The sequence below is a fragment of the Hippopotamus amphibius genome, chromosome 6 (genome assembly GCF_030028045.1).
Source record: "Hippopotamus amphibius kiboko isolate mHipAmp2 chromosome 6, mHipAmp2.hap2, whole genome shotgun sequence".
NCBI classification, from domain to species: Eukaryota; Metazoa; Chordata; class Mammalia; order Artiodactyla; family Hippopotamidae; genus Hippopotamus; species Hippopotamus amphibius.
In genome coordinates, this window is record NC_080191.1 from 6,371,109 (window position 1) to 6,388,713 (window position 17,605).

At 40.0% G+C, this 17,605-nt stretch overlaps 1 protein-coding gene across 3 annotated transcripts in view; it reads left to right on the forward strand.

The window, feature by feature from the left end:
- Positions 1-17,605, forward strand: part of PRKN (parkin RBR E3 ubiquitin protein ligase) — a 1,257,866-nt gene that overhangs the window by 461,048 nt on the left and 779,213 nt on the right. For 2 of the 3 annotated variants that reach the window (XM_057738154.1, XM_057738155.1), the window contains exon 5: positions 3,634-3,755. In XM_057738154.1, the coding sequence (XP_057594137.1) occupies positions 3,634-3,755 (122 nt within the window). The remainder of the gene's footprint in view (positions 1-3,633; positions 3,756-17,605) is intronic. The other variant, XM_057738156.1, reaches the window with a different exon arrangement.

Here is a 17,605-nt window from a genome sequence, read left to right on the forward strand (position 1 = left end):
GGGGGTCATTCTTCCTATTGCCTTGCTTGTTCCTTTAGGAGTTATGGCTCCATTTTTAAGAGTTTGTACCTGAGACCCTTCTATCAGGCTGATGGGAACGTTGCCCAGAAGGTGGTCAGGATTGTGCTTATTCCTGTCCTATGCACTCCAGACCTCAGCATGACGCAGAGGAGCTTGCCAACTTGAAATAGTGTGATGTAGCCAACTAGCTGGGGAAGCCATCCTGAAAAGGGGCTCTCAAGATTTGCCAGAAGCCCCAGCTGCTTGACCAAGTAGAACCAACAGCTTGAAATGTGCCGTAGCCAAGACTGGCCCGACCTTGATCTTCCTTAGACTGGCTATTAATCCCCAGCTTGCACTGGCTCTGGGAAGCACTGTATAATAAATTGCATGTCATCTTGTATGCTTCCAGGGCAAGGGCAAGGGCATGCAGTATTTTCTGACTAACTTTTCAAGGACTTTGGTGAAGGTTGTAGCACACAGAGGTGGGTGTCCCAGTCTTCAGATTCTGCCTGGCTCTATCATTAGCTGAAACAATATTGCAAACATTGCTATTGCCCTAAGGGAGAGAGAAGAGTCATTTAATTTCTGCAGTTTCTGGGATGCTTCCTTTACTATTGTCAAGTCATTGCTAAAGTGCTCTTTCAACAATGCTAGTGTCTCTGCAACCCTGGTTCCCTTTTGTAAGTGTTTCTTTTTCTGGTCTTTCTCTTCCTCTCCCCTCCCTTTTTTTGTTTAACCTTTACAGTAGGTTATAAAAATTGGGAATTGACTTTGTTCATATTGTTGATACAAGTTTTAATGATAAAGGCTCCTATCTCCTTCACTAAGTTCGTCAAGAGTACACGTTAAAATTGTCAGAGTTCTTGTGATCTTCTGTCAGTTATTATGGTATTTCTATAACTTCAATATGTGGTTCTATCTGTTGCATTTATGATATACATAAAACCTTTAGAATATATTTTATGTAATTATTATATTTGCTAATAACAGTGTGATATTTATAGACTTGGATATCTTTCAAATTAAGGCACTAAAGCTGCAAAGAAGTGTCAGAAAATCATAGTTTCTTATCAATACAAATATACATTTGTAATTCATCTTCCCTTTCACATTGAAACTCAATTTTAATCTCTGGAAATTAATAATTACAAAATATTTTACCAGTACATGATAAAATTATAAAGCTTGACATCTTTATTGTGCTTTACATTTTACAAAGTATTGTCACCTACAATGTTAGTAAAGGTGGCTAAACAAATGACAGTTAAATATGTCTGCAGAGGCACTTTTTGTAAATTAGCAAAGCAAATGGAGTTGCATAAGACTTGAGGATCTTTTCTGTTTTCTCATTATTTTTGTACTAATTGTTTTTAATGAACCATATGCATTCGAAAGTCTGAAGGCTTTTGCTCATAAGATCAAACATACTTACTGTTCATTATTTCTAGATGTTCTTGATGATACTAGTAAAATTTTAAACAAATCTTTACACCATGACCTTTCATGTTACCCCCACCCATTAAGAAGTAAAGTAAGAATTAAAAGAACTATTTAGTAATTTTAGAAACTTGGAATTTGGTTATTTTACTGCCACGTGTGTCTGAATAAAGTTAGTTCTTTATAGATGTAGAATTGTGAAACAATTAAAAAAGATTCCCCTGATTTACAGGCTAATATTTTCCTGTATGGTGACATTTGAGAGAAATTATCAGAGATGTTTGTCAATTTTTTTGTGCAGTTTTTGCTCTTGAAAATGATTATTTGAATAGCATTTGTCTAGGTAGAGGACACTCATGAATTGCAAAGAACCCATTTCTGCACACAATTGCTAAGTCTACTAAACCTCTCAGGGCTTTTGTTTTACTTTATGTGTGACTTTGTGTGGAAAGTCTCAGCAAACTGTGATCATATCACTCATATGATGAGAAATGGGACAGTTTGTCCCTGTAGATATGATTTTAAGAGGAAAAATCTGGAGCCTTGAAAACTGGGTACAGACGCATGAAATAAAATTCAGGAGCAGCGGTCTCTAAAATTTCAAGGGTCTTACATTCTTGTCCTTTTAAAAACTTCAGCAGCCAAGTGTGCGTTTAATTTCCCTGTGTTGCAAATACCCTTGGCCAGCTGTCTCGGCAGCAGCCTGCTATTTTGCTGAATAAGTCACAGGGCTGTTATCAAGAAGAAGAAAAGATTGTCACTATTTTTTAGCATAAAAGTAGATTGTCGATTGGCTTTGGCCAAAAGGTTCGTTTGTTTTTGATGGCTTTAGTAGCTCGTAGTTGTCTTTAACTTCATTCAAAACAATTTTGTTAGATTGTATGTGACAGCAGCCATATCAGCGTGCATTTAAAAAAAAGACATCAAAATTGGTGACATTTTGTGAAGCCATTTTAATATTGAAGAAGGAAGAAGAAAAACAACATTTTAGGCATATTATGCTTTATTATTTCCAGACAGGTAAAAACATAACTGAAACACAAAAAAAGATTTGTGCAGTGTCTAGACAAGTTGCTGTGACTGATGAAACATGTCAAAAGTGGTTTGCAAAATTTCATGCTGGAGATTTCTCATTGGATGACGCTCCACAGTTGGGTAGACCAGTTGAGGTTGATAGCAATCTAATTGAGACATTAATTGAGAACAATCAATGTTATACCACGCGGGAGATAGCCGACATACTCAAAATATCCAAATCAAGTGTTGAAAATCATTTGCACCAGCTTGGTTATGTTAATCGCTTTGCTATTTGGGTTCTACATAAGCAAAACAAACCTTCTTGACAGTATTTCCGCATGGGATTCTCTACTTAAACATAATGAAAATGTGCTGTTTTTAAAACAAATTTTGATAGGCAATGAAAAATGGATACCGTACAATAATGTGGAACAGAAGAGATTGTGGGGCAAGTAAAATGAACCACCATCAACCACATCACAGGCCGGTCTTCATCCAAAGAAGGTGATGTTGTGTATGTGGTGGGATTGGAAGGGAGTCCCCTATTATGAGCTCCTTCCAGAAAACCAAACGGTTAATTACAACAAGTACTGCTCTCAATTAGACCAACTGAAAGCAGCGCTCGACAAAAAGCGTCCAGAATTAGTCCACAGAAAACGCATAATCTTCCATGTTTCTCTGATGACCAGGCAAAAACTGTGACAGCTTGGCTGGGAAGTTCTGATTCGTCTGCTGTATTCACCAAACATTGGTGAATTTGGATTTCCATTTATTTAGGTCTTTACAAAATTGCCTTAATAGAAAAAATTTCAATTCCCTGGAAGACTGTAAAAGGCACCTGAAACAATTCTTTGCTTAAAAAGATAAAACGTTTTGGGAAGATGGAATTAACAAAGTTGCCTGAAAAATGGCAGAAGGTGGTGGAACAAAAGGGTGAATATGTTATGCAATAAAGTACTTGGTGAAAATAAAAAATGTGTCTTTTATTTTTGCTTAAAAACCGGAGGCACTTATTGGCTAATCCAATAAATTAAACTGTTGTATATTCGTTGAAATATTTATCCCACTAATGTTTCAAAATGTTCCTGAGTAGTTAGTTTTAAAATTTGTCTCAATTTGGATTCAGCATAATTGGCTACTTCCTCTGCTTTTTTTTTTTTTTTTCTTTTTTTCCAGCAGGTAGACCAACCTACAACAGCTTTTATGTCTATTGCAAAGGCCCCTGTCAGAGAGTGCAGCCAGGAAAGCTGAGGGTGCAGTGCGGCACCTGCCAACAAGCAACGCTCACCTTGGCCCAGGTAAGGAGATGCGGCGTGGGCAGACACTGGCCTGAAAGATGCATGTGTATTTCCAGAGTTGCCTTTCAGGGTTTCTAATCAGATATCGCTCATTCCTGAAAATTTGACTTCTGTCTGGTTGTAGTGGTTAATGGTATCTGAAGTTTCATTTAAAAATATACTGCTCTGTAAAAGTTTAGGTAGTACAGGGTCATTGCGCCCATATTTCTTTAATGCAGACCTATTGAAAGGAAATATAGAGGCTGCTTTTATATCAAACAGCGGTTGGAGATGTCTTTTAGAAGAAGCCAGGAAGCATCCTTCTAAGATCCTGGAGATGTTTCATATTTCCATCTGCGGAATAGGAACATTGTTGTATGTGCATGCGTATGTCGAAAATTTTGGGCTATTCGTTTAAGATTGGTGCACTTGAGGTAAGTTATACCTCAGTAAAAAAATGAAAAGGAAAGTTGTGGATCAAGGACCAGTATGCATATAAAACAGGATTGGAAAGCACGATGTGTTGTGGCCTCTGCTTGTTTTGTACAGTCAGCAACCTGAGAATGTTGTTTACATTTTTAAGTGGTTGGGAAACATCAGAAGAGTAATATTGTGTGACCCATGAACATGACATGAAATTGAAATTCCAGTGTCATAATAAAATGTTGTCGGAACACGGCCCCGCCCATGTCTGTGCATGTTGTCTGTGCATGTTGTCTGTGCTGGTCTCGTGCCCTAGGTCAGGGTTGAGTAATTGTGACACAGACTGGATGGGCTGCAAAGCCGGACGTGTTTACTCTCTGGCCCTTTAGAGAAAAGGGTTGCCATCCGACCCCTGACATAAAACACAGGCACGGCAGTTCATGGCTTCAGCGTGATAGTTGTGTAGCATTTGGCTAAATGTGGTACGGATGCAAATGTGTGTAGGGGAGCAGAGAGCATTCTGGTCAGCTCAGTGCTGACAGCACAGCCCAGAAGGTGCAAAAGGACAAAGAATTTTGCAGGTGATAAGGGGCTGAAGTGTAGAGCAGCAGCCCTGTTACCACATCAGGCCCCAATGAAGGCTAGAGCATTTAGATTCTGTTCTGCAGGCAACAGGGACAAAGGCAAAGCGTTACAAACGAAGACCACGTATAAAATGATGTTTTAGGACTATTTCTTGGCACTGTAACGGTTTGTCACTGGAATTGAGGCTGGTGACATATTGAAGGCAAAGAAGTTGATTAATCACCTGTTTATAGGGTTCATAGGTGAGGAGCTGAGGGGGCGGGGGGCTGGCAGCCTGGATGTAAGGGAGCTCTGTGAAAAACCTGAAGGCTGTACTGAGTAAAGGGGAAGGTGTGGATCTCTGACTCAAGCCTGGGGAAATGGCGGAATTACTCAACAACATAATTCAGCATTTCATCACCATACAACGTTTCAGCTACATGGGCAGATCCGCTGGGGAAGACCAATCCGTAATGGCTGACTAGGTCTGTCCTGACCCACTGGAGTAGATCTTTTTCTGGGTGTCGTTGGACAGTGCTTCTGTCTGGGAAACATGCTGTCCTAAATTCCCACAGTTTTCCTTCTACCTCATTCACTCCTCTGCCACGAGCCTTTCACAGTGCAGTCCAGAGCCTCTTCTGTTCCTCTGATCTGTACTCCAGTCCTGGTTGCTTCAACTTCCAATGGCTCTGAATAAAAAACAGCAATACAAAAGTATTATTGAACTCCAAGCTTCATTCTTGTCGTGCACTCTCTCATTTAATTATTTCATGACACTCTTAGTTAAGTACTATTAGTAACCCTATTTTAAATGTGAGAAAAATGAGGCTTAAAGAGATTAAGAAAACAAGAACTTGTAAGTGGTGGACGAGGGGCTGAACCAGGCTGTGTGATCTCACCGTCTACGCTCTGCCGTCTCCTCCTCTTTACTGCACAGACATGTTTACCCTAAGGCTCATGTCCCCACGTAGCCCTGGTGATCAGACAGGTGGTTTAAAACTCAAGGCTGATGCAGGCAGTGGGGCACGGCGAGGACCCGGGGGGGTAGCAGAGGCCAAGGCCTGCACACAGGAGGCAGCTCCTGCCATTCGTGAATGAGTGGGGGGGAGGCGACCAACCTTTTATTTACTCAAGAGAAACCACAAATGGGGAATTTTATGTGAAACTTCTGACTTAAAAATATATTTCATGGGGGGACAATAGAAAACAAAAGGGAAAATACAACCTGAAGCATCTGTCTAAATGTACCAAACCAGAGTGTTGTCGGGGTTAAATGATATACTAATGTTAGGTGCTTAGCATGCAGTAGGCATTCGGTTCCAGTGAGGTATAGTTGAGAGACATTACGGTGTCAGCTTAAAGCGGTGACTCTGGAGCCGGGCCGCGTGGGTTAGAATCTCCACTTCGCTTCTTCCTACGTATGTCAGCTTGCAGACATCTGTTAACTGAGATAATGGTATCTATTTCTTATTTGTTGTGAAAATTCGTTAATATATGAAAAACACTTTGAACGGTAGCTGGAACATAAATACTTAGAAATCTTAAATGCTTTATATTCTTATTTTAGTATCATTACTATTACTACTATTCACGTGTACTTACTTCATGTGTATATACAAAGACATACACTCACTTATACATACTTCACGATGACACAATCCAGTCTTTGGCTGACTCCTTTTAGAGAAGCAAAAGCACCTCCACGCGCACCCTGTTCATCACAGAGCTCCATGATGAAGCCAGGTCACCCTGCTCACCTGGACAGGTGCTTCCTTGGAGGGATGATCTCATCCATCCAGTGGTCTCAGCTCTGCCACATCTCAGATGCCAACGCTCATGACCACCCCGGACATGGTCAGTTCCCATAACTGCTCCGCATTTGATTATTAAATTCAGACTTTTATTCTCCCTACATTATTTTTTATGCTGTACATTGTTGACCACTCCTTAAGTTTTTCTAGAACTACCTGACTTTCCTCTCATCATTGCCTCCCCTGACAGGCCAAAACTTCAACTACATTATTACAGATACCATTAAATTTCTGTCCTACACTCTACGCAGTCGTCTATCTCTCTGTATTTCAAGAGTTTGTAAGCCTCATGAGATCTGATAACTTGTCGATCTGGGTCCCTGGCTTAGTTCCAGCACCTCAAGTGGTGCCTTGCCCATAGCGGATGGCATCTGTATTTGAACATTCACACATTGATTCAATAGCTCCACAAACTTTAGAAATTCTATTTGGCATTTTATAATAATATTAGTCATAGAAATTATGATTGTTTTGCCACAATGTATGGACTTCCTTCCTTACATTTATATTCTGGTACTTGTATTTTTCTCTAATTCTCATGACAGACCTGAAACGTAGATGTCATTATCCAGTGTGTTTAACAAAGAGACGCCAGGAAATTAAGTAATGAGCCCAAAGTTACATGGTTAAAAAATGTGGGTGCCAGGAGTGAAAAGTCTGTTCTGTGTTTCTCCAAAGCCTTGACCTATTTTAGGAGAGATTCCTTGCTATACAAATCTGCTAATAAATGTTCTATTCAACCATTTCCCTTATATTTAAAATATCATTCAAAAATGCTCTTAGAAAAAAATATGCTTGAGGATTTAAAGAAAATGGAATCAAAGATGATTTAAAGATTATTTATTTAATCCAGAGTTTTAGTACAGTTACTAGAGGTAGTGTAACTGGTACCCAGCAAATGAATAGACCAGGCATTTCATTTTTTTATTAATAACAAAAAATACACACTCGGTAGTACCTTCAAACAATATCTCTGTGGAGCAGCTAACTAATCACCCTGGCAGTTGGTCTGCAAGTTAAGACTTGGCAGTGAGGAGCAGGTGCTGAACTTTGCTAAGAGCAAAGGTTTCTAAGCAGAGAATAGACAGCTCTTAGGTTTAATTTTTCCCAAACTTTATAAAGATCTACAACTTACACAATTTTCTCTGGTCAGGAAAAAAAAAGAAATAAGATCTTGTGTAGCTGACTAGTTACAGGGAACAGATTGTGGTTTACCTGAGCTTCTGCAAGGAGCTCTTTATACACAAGGAGAGAACTTGGAACCTACTTAGCCACTTGGGTTAATTTTTAAAACATAATTTTATTTTCTCTGGTCAGAAGAAATCAGTCTGCAATAAGTCCCATTCTTTTCATGAGTCTTAACAGTAACTTCCTAATTATTTTCTGTTGTCGGGGATTTATTCGTAATCCCAACACTTCCTCAACACTACTTAAGTTTTACATGCCAGGTAATGAGCCGCCTCTTATACGTAACGCTCTAAGGTTGAATTGTTGGAATTTTTCATATTTAATGTGAAGCTCATAATACATTGACGAGAAAGATGGACAGCCATTTCTGCTGTGGTGTTAGGCCAGGGAAACTGAGGTCTGAAGTTTGGGCCTGACCTTGAGGGTACGTTGAGAATCAGTTTAAGGAAACACCGGGTTTTCTTCTGTCTCCAAATCAAATAATCTTCTTTAATTCATGGTGACCCTGACCAGGGTTTCCATCAACCGAAGTAGCCTTTAGAAAAATGGACACTCACTGGAAAATAGTGAACAGCTACTGATTGGAGAAACATGGCAGGCAGCCAGTTTTCAATTGCCTGTTCAAAGATGGTCCACATTGGTCCACACAGAAATGGCACTGGGTTGAACACAGAGGGATGTCACTCTGTCCAGGCGTTTACATTTCTGATTGTGTTCCTGAACAATAAAATGAATGATTTAAAATAACCTATGTCATCACTGTTTCCCTCATTAGACAGGAAGTGCGGAGAATCAAATGGTGAGTAAATCATATGCTCGGAGCCTTTTTTTAAATCCAGAAAAGTGACAGAAAAAATAAGGTTTTGCAAGAGGTGGAGACTATACACTGTTTTTAGAAGAACTAGAAATTAAAGAAGGAATGCATATTGGAAAAGGAATCAGCACCAAGAGGCTTAAATATGCTTTTCCCTCTCCTTTTCTCCTTGAATCCTGCCAAATTCAAGGTTGGAATGTCAACAGGCATGGTTCCTTCTACCGTCTGTCCTGTGAAGTTATAAGTGTGTGGGGTGAAGAGTGGGCCTTCTGGTAAGGAAGCAAGATATATATAGTCAGATGTGGCTCTTAGCTCCAGCTCTCAAAGATTTCCCAGCACCAACGTATATAAACAGAAGACGACCAGAGACTGTATGACTTACTAAAAATGTTGTCTGGGCTGGTGAAATTCAGTTAGATGCAATGCCGATGACGAGGGTTCTGTCCCAGGGGCAGGGGTTCCTCCTCCTGAGCCCTGCGGGCTTCTGCCCCCTGAGTCCCAGCAGTGTTCTCTCCTGCCTTGTGGATGAGATGTCCCGTCCCTTCCTCCCATCACACTCCAGCCGTTGCTCACAGTCTAAGGGATTGTATCTCCTGTGGAAAACAAAGCTTCTGTGATAGGAAGAAACTACTTTCTCTAATAGGACACAGGCTTAAAATATAGTAAGGGTGTTTATGAGTAAAATAATTTATTGACTCTAAAAACAATTACAAGGTAGAAAGGATGTAGAAGTGAGGTGAGAGTGCACGCAGCACCTAGTGTTCTGCCTTGGAATACTGCGTTGGGCTCTGAATTGCCTGGGAACAAAGACCTGGAGAGAATGGCCTCTGTGGTCCTTTTGTGCATCAGATGTTCTGGATTTGAATTCTGGTTCTGTTACTTATTGGCTGTATGACTTGGGGCAAGCTGCTTAGCTTCTTTATGTCTCAATTTCCTTGTCATCAATTGAAAGTAAAAATTTCATTAAAGTTATTGTGATGATTAAATAATTTAACTCATTAAAGCATTTAGAACAGTGCCTGGCACATAATAAATATCCAGAAACCTTTAGCTCTTATTGTCGTTTCTTCAAGTGAAGAAAACTTTTGATTTTCTGCGAGAAACACATTGAAGCAACTGCTGAACTCACGTTGTAAACTTACAGCTCTAGGACACTTCAGTTCTGATCAAGTTACAAATTTTTAATCCCTCCAGTACAAACTCTAGGTAACCTGAGTTATCCACTATTAACATCTTTTTGTTTGCACTCAGTTTATTAGTCTTAAAATGAATCAGAAGCCAGGAGATTACTGCAACCAAGAACTGTGGATGATTTTTTCCCCTACAATCGCTGTAATTACTTTATCTCAAAAAGAACTTTATCTTTGCCACTCTAATAAGATACTCTGCCATGGAATAACATTAAAACTAAAAGGTTTCTGATGAGAAATGATGCAATAAATAGAGTAAGATGTAAAATGCCTGACATGATGGATTTCATTTAAAATTGGTTTATAGATTAGGAATAATTTATGTGAGGAAATTTATTAAGAAATATACTCTAAATGTAAAACCATTCCTAAACTTAATATTTGTTAGAGATTAATTGTTGACCAGGAGTCCACTTAATTCCCTTAATATCAAAACCTATTCTTACATATGTAATAAAGTCACATATGTAATAAAACCATAGATGAGAGAAAAGGAGAAAGGACAGAATGGCTCCTTGGACTTGGCTTGAGCCCCATGGTTCAAGGGAGAGTGAGAGCAAAGAGTGGACAAAAGAGGGTTTTCATCAGAGTCTACGTGAGAATCGGGGCGGGCAAAAGCCAGAGCCAGGCACGTTCAGGGTTGGGGAGGAGAATGGAGCCCAGCACCATTCTGGCACCAAGAGGATGCTGGCTTGGACTGCCAGATTAGTGCACAGATATAAAGGGTGTTCAGCTAAGTCTGATTTCAGATAAACAATATTTTGTTTTAGTATAAGTGTGTCCCAATCATTGCATGGAACATAACTATATTAATTTTTTAAATCTGAAATTCACATTGGCATCCTGTTCTTTATCTGGCTGCGCCCTGCCTCTTTGCCGGACGTCTGTGTAGTGATTATTGGTGCTAACACCAGGGAGGCCCCTCCGCTGGCTTCTGGTCAAGCTGCGTAGACAAGCAGCAGCTGGAGGAGGCGATGAACAGCTAGACTGTCAAACAGATTAGCCGGAGCTGTCGAACTTGGTCGTCGTCACGTGTGAGGAGCACTCACCTGAGGGATATAGAAATAACTGGGGCCTCTGAGGGGTGATGCCAACATCATGAGTGAGAGTTATCAGCCAGCAGTCATTTGAGTCACAATCAGAGATGGAGGTGTTTGTTTCTGGAGAACTACAGACAGCTGTTAGTAAACTAAAGGAACTTCTCATTAGAAAAACAAACAAGCATACAAAAACAATACATATGTCCTGGGGTGGAAAAACATTTTTGCAATATTACAATGATATAAACACTTAATAAAGAGTTTACAAGCAAAAAGTGAAAAAATATACAGTTGCCTGTTGAAGTAAATAAAATGCTATATATACATATAAAACTGTGTATGAAATGAGTAAAATGTATCCAGCTGAGCTGCAGGCAGCTTTAGCCAACAGCTAGTCACTATGTTATGGTCACTATTCACCATGTTATGTTATTTCAATGATAGAAATGCTTACATTGAGAGCCTTTGTCATATGCTTTATATTTCAGAACTAAAATTTTCTTTGGTCATATGTTATTAGTTGGAGTGATTTCAATAAACTGAAGCCTGAGTAAATGCTGGTCAGCATTCATAACTCATCCACATTTCCATAAGGCTAATCATTTTCATTTGGACTCCAGCGGCGGAAGCCGTTCACTGCTTCTTTGTTTGGGGACTCTCTGTACTATATTAGTACCTGGCTTTTTCTAGACGATGATTTTACTTTGCAGCTCTTTAAGAAAGAGGAAACAGAAAACAATCTTGCAGATGCATATCTCCTGAGCATATCTTTAGAACGACCAGTAGCATCAGAAGTCCCTGGAAAGATGGGCGCTTACCAGGCATTTACCCTGCATTGTGCTGTAAATAGCGTCTCAGCACTTCTCCTTTGACACCCAGCCACACTCCTGACCTATGATGCTAGTGTGAAAATCTCAAACCTGTGGGCAGGACGTTTAAATCGTGCCATTCTGAAATGTACGTGTATATATTTTAAAAGGTGTATTGAATTTTTTATTGCATTATTCCCAAAGTACATCGGTTTATTTTACATACATATATATATCTCATGAGGAATGCGTGTTCATAATAGCTATTATTGAATGTTTACCAGAAACCAAGATATAAGCTCAGCACTCTGCCTAAATATCCCATTTAATTGTTATGTTATTTGAGTGGTGTTCTAAGTTTCACATATATGTATTACTATGACAAGGAAGTACATATTGCTATTTACTTCATATGGAAAATGTGATAAAAGTTTTCCAAAGTCTGTCAGTCAGTACTGACGTGTGGTCGTGAATCTGTTCAACTGGAATTCGGTTGAGCTACATAGAATTTTATTCATTGTTCAGGATGATACCGTTAAAACAATCATAACAGAAGTATTTATTGGGACTACATAGAACGTTTGACAAAAATCACAACCTAAATACATTAGAAAACATAAAGGAAAATATAAGACTTTTTGAAGAAAGTTTATTTATATACGTTATTATTTCATTTTAAGTTCCATTAAATGTATCATGTTTTAAAACAGGGTTGCTTTGTTTAGTGGTTAACAGTGCTGTTCACCAGCAGTGATTGAACACTCGTTCATCAGAACCTCAGCCCCTAAGGACTTAAGTGTTGTCTTAAGCACCGACTGGTTGTTTGTACCTTTACTCCCCACCATCCCGCGTGTCACAGAGCCAGGCATCACGGTACTGAGTCTGCAGGCAGGGCAGAACAATGATAACAGCTATACCTGTCTCGTTTATCTGTAAAAGGAAATAATAATATTGATAATTTTTAGAAGCTTCTTTTCACTCTCCCCCTTGCATCTCATTGTTTATAACTTGGTCATAGAGCCACTAATAATTACAAAGGAAGCTTAAAAAGCAAGTGTTTGCCAAAGGCAAACAAGGATAGCCATAATTCGCCTTAGGCCAATTTATGTGTGCGTTTTGGTCCATTGCTTCTCCAATCAAAATCATAATTCTGTGAATAAGGAGAGAAGCTGATACAGACATTGGATGGGCAATGACTAACGGCTGCCATATTTGTAACTGCATAATTATTTTAGATAACTTTCACGGACTCATCAATTTCTTTGCTAAGTCTAAATTTTAGTGTTATATAGTCTATTTGTATCACTATGGCTACATTAGGGATTTGGCCAGCTTTGAACTTGTTTTTGTGCGTGAAATGCCACTATTATTTCAGTGGTTGTTTCTACACATAAATGTATCTCCCTGGTTTTCTACAGAATGAAATTAATATATTATCATTTGACTACGTAGAAGCTTTATCAAGAATTGCGGAAAGAGGACTTCCTAGGTGGCGCAGTGGGTAAGAATCCGCCTCCCAATGCAGGGGACTCGGGTTCGAGCCCTGCCCCGGGAAGATACCACATGCCACGGAGCATCTAAGCCCATGAGCCACAACTATTGAGCCCATATGCTGCAACTACTGAAGCCCACACGCCTAGAGCCTGTGCCCTGCAACAGGAAAGGCCACCGCAATGGGAAGCCCATGCACCACAACGAAGAGTAGCCCCTGCTTGCTGCAACTAGAGAAAGCCCGTGAGCAGCAACAAAGACCCAACACAGCCAATAAAATAAATAAATAAATTTATATATATAAAAAAAATTACGGAAAGAAAAAAATAGATCCTTAGGGCAGTGGGTTAATTTATTTGTTTTTTGCTTAAGAAGAAAATGGCACAAAAACCTCACTGGGGACAGACAGACAGAATTTAGTAGCTCTGTCATACTCCATAGTAGATCCTTTGTCGATGCTTCATAAAGAATAACCTAGTGCTAATAAAATGTGAGGGGCAGAAGATTCACATTGAGAGACCGACAGAATTAGGCAAGACAGTGCAGATCAGAACTGTGGTATGTTTTTTCAGTGCCGTCTTCCATCTGGGAGTATCAAGCTACCTGCATCCATGTATCATTGAAGCCAGATGAGAAATGGAGAGGTTAATTGACTTTACTTGGGTCTACCGTGAGAAAGGAGCCAAACTGAGAATTAAAGCTGGGGAACCAGAGTTTAGATTCTAGTTGAAAGCATCCATATTGAGTTACATTTGTTTTCTCACTACAGTGGAGGAGGAGTAGAGCCTTGCTCTGCAGCTTTTTCCCGAAAAGAGTCAAATTTATTAGACTACATTTCCTAAAGTGAGAGTGGAGATTTGGGAATTGGATAAAAAGTGAAACACTGGTGTTCTCCTTTAGTGAGGAGAAAAGAGAAGAGCTTTGGTACACTTGGAAAATAGGAAATCATGAAATTAAAGGGGAGGCTCTCATGGATGACGACAGTTTTTAAGGGACTTGTTGGCCCCAGGGGTTTGTTGGAGGCGTGATGGTAACGAGGTTAGCATCCCCGGCGTGAGCCCTGCAAGGGCCGCTTGCCCCTCTGAGCACTGTTACACACTGCAGTCACTTGTTTGTGTGAGGAAACGAAGGGTTCTCCTAACTAGTCTCATGAGCTGTGTTTCTATCCAGTGTCAACATGACCCGGAATTTTCTTTATGTTTTATATCTTCAGTTGTGCGTTGGGAATTTCATATTAATTTAGAAACCTAATTCTAATAAACATCCACTGACCCTACTGCCTAGGAAATCACCTACAGTTAAAATAATCAGATACGGCCATCGTTTAAACCTGGCAGCATCATCTCGTGGATAAATGAGCTTTTCCCTTCATAATCTGTTAAAAATAGGTGAAAAACCATGCTTTTTTCTTTCTTACTGAATAGGATATCTTATTGAAAGTAGTTTAGGTAGAAGGTCAGTGTAAACAAGTGTGATATAATCTGTAAATTGTGTAATGTTGTCATAAAGTTAAGATTTAAGCCTTGAATAAACAGATGTAGTAAGGACGGTATATGTGTATGACCACAAAAATAAAAGACTCAGTTAATTGGGTACCCTCTACTCTACTCCATTGCTAGACTCAGTGCCTCGAGGCCGGGCCTATAGCTTTCCCACCTTTGTGCTTTAGCATAGTGCCTGAAGCATGGGAGATGTTTATACCTGTTTTGTGGAATAAATGAATAATTGAACAAACAGCATTACAGCCACTGTTCGCCTTGACCTACCTGTAATCTTAGAATAGGAATGGACTTGGTAGTCATCCAATCTGAATTTCCTCCTGATTAAAAAACTTTCTCTTATAATGCATGCTTGGTGTTTGGTCATCTGTCTTCTGCTAGACGACCTTTAGTAATGGAGGAATGATTGTTTTTCCAGTTAGCTAGCTCTCTTCATTGTATGGAACTCTAACTGATAGATAGTTATTTGACCTAAAATCTGTCTTCTCCCATAAATTGTAGCTCTGCTCACTGAAAATAGAACAAAATCCTAGGAATCTTCCATCTGTCAGCTCTTCATATGTTTAAAGCAGCTAGAATGATTCACTTCCTAGGTCTTACTTTCTCTACTTAACTCATGGCTTTCAAATGTAAGAAAGGCAGGAAGTATCTCCTTGCCTCAAAGAAATTCACTTTTCTGTGAACAGCTTCAAAGTCACAAGCGGTAGAGCAAGAGTATGAAAGAAAAATCATTATTAAAATCGGGATGTATTGGGAGGTAGGACCAGCAACTACTGTTTGAACTTGGATAGGACTTGTGTGGACAGGCAAGGGCTGATTCAAAATATTCTCGAGAAGAAACCTGAACTGAAGAAAGTTTAAAGGGGCAATGCAAATAGCCACTTCTTCAGGGAACAGTGATTGTGTTAGGGTTGGAGAGTCAAGAGGAGTGGTTAGAAGTGACAGTTCAGAGAGGGCAAGTGTGGTAGCCACCAGTCAGGAGCTGAGAATACAGGATTGTTCATGATGGGACTTGTTGAGCACTTGAACCTTGATGCCCAGTGTTGATTTTTATAAAGCAGCTCCAGGCAGTTCCAATACAAGCCTTTTGCCACTTAAACTGCGCAACCCAACAAGCCGTATCTGAGCACCGGTGCTTCCTATTGCTGTTGATACTTTTGCGTCTTTTGCTAAAGGCACTGCCATAGCCTCCTGGTAGGTGACAGTTTCTACCAGGGCCAAATGAGTAACTTGAAGTTTCAAATTCAGTTTCAATTCAGTAAATATGTGTCCAGTCTCATGAGAAACAATCAAGCAAACTAAAAGCTTTCCCTGCACTCCTGCTAGGGCCTGTGCTAGGAGGGGCCCTTGCTGGATGGGCAGCAAGTTGGGGGCCTTCTCTTTTTTTCCCTGAGATTTCACCCCTGCTCTACCATTTTGCCCCCTTCAGTTTCTGTGTCTCAGTGTTGAATTCAGATGAGAGCGCTAAGGAAAATAGATGGGGAGCGTTCTCACTTGACTGATAACTGTCCTGGGGTAGATCTGAGCTATCAGGAGCTGGCAGGTATGAAAGCAGACTCTATCTCATTGGCTCCTGTACAGCTGTTTAGAGGCCACTGTGGGGAATTTCAGCTTCACCTGCAGTGATATGCTAATACATCTCCTCCAGCGATGATTCCTCCCTCAGCTCCTGGCTTCTCACTGGTTGTTTACCAGGTTTTCTCTGTTTGAATCTCTTAAGCCTTCCAGGAGGTCTTGCTGGGAAGAATGTAAAGTGATATTAGTGAGGCTGTTTTTCTTTTCCCAAGGGGAACACTTACACATGTTTTGCTTTAACAAAATCTGGGATAATAGGCTGAGTCCAACATAACTGTATCAACAAGGAACTAGTCCTCTAGATTTACGAAATGGGACTCAGACCCAGACTCACTGTCTCCCTCTAACTCTGGAAGAGCCATATCAAGCTCTCTGAGTCATTCCATGAAGCCCTTTTTCTCTTGATTTAAGATGAAGAGGGTGTCTCGTTGTGTTGGGAGGTTGATGCAATGCAACTTTCAACACAGAAATCATCTTAACAAATGATATCCACTCAATATCCAACACACCAACTTTTACATATCCACTGTAGGTGAGGAATTTCAAAACCTGTATCGTGTGTTGGATAGAGGTAAATGGAAACTTTGTGCTTTCCACTCAGTTTTGCCATGAGTCTAAAACTTCTCCAAAATAATGAAGTTTATTTTAAAAATTCTCTCTCTGGTTTTTAGATGTGTTAATTTGCATAGGGAATCAGCGCGTCTCTTGGTTTACCACCTCTATTTTATCTGGTGCTCCAGTTGCAACCTCTGATCTACTGCTCTATTGCATAAGCTGAATCTGTAGAGCGTTTAACAGTTTAAAAGTATTTCCATGTGCATCATCTTGATTTATATGACAACCATGCTAATGGAGAAAAATAGGTCTCACTATTGCTGTTTATACCTGAGAAAACCCTACAAGCATCAGAGAAAACGAGAATTACCAAAGAAAGAGTGTGAGGTGGTTCTAACTTGAACCCATATGGTATGGAGACAACGTGAAGATTTCCTCATTCTGCTGCATCGCCTCCTCTCTTCGCAGAGAGCTAAGCATCTTTAGCTGGTACATCATTATTTTTAACACAGCTTGCTCCATGGGTTCCCTAAGGCATTTAAAATACTGTAATTGTGCAGGATCCCTGTCATCCTTTTCTTCTGAGGTGTTCTCATATTTTCTTTGATTCGTATTTTGGAGGCTCCATCTTTGTTGAGGCCACAGATGCCGCTGACACATTCTTTGCTCAGTGTCATGTTGTCAATGTTCCAGCCCTCTATTAAATTCCATCTCATGGATCAAGATGATAAGGACTGCGAATTAGCTGAACGTGGGCCCTTGATACCACAGGGCTGCTAGTCATTTAGACTAAGCTTCTGCTCACCAGTCTTTCCTGGAGAGAAAAAGATCTTCAGGTCACCTATAATGAAGGACACAGAAAACACTGGAATTTGACACTCTTCACCCGAGATCTTGTCCTTCCTAGTGTTT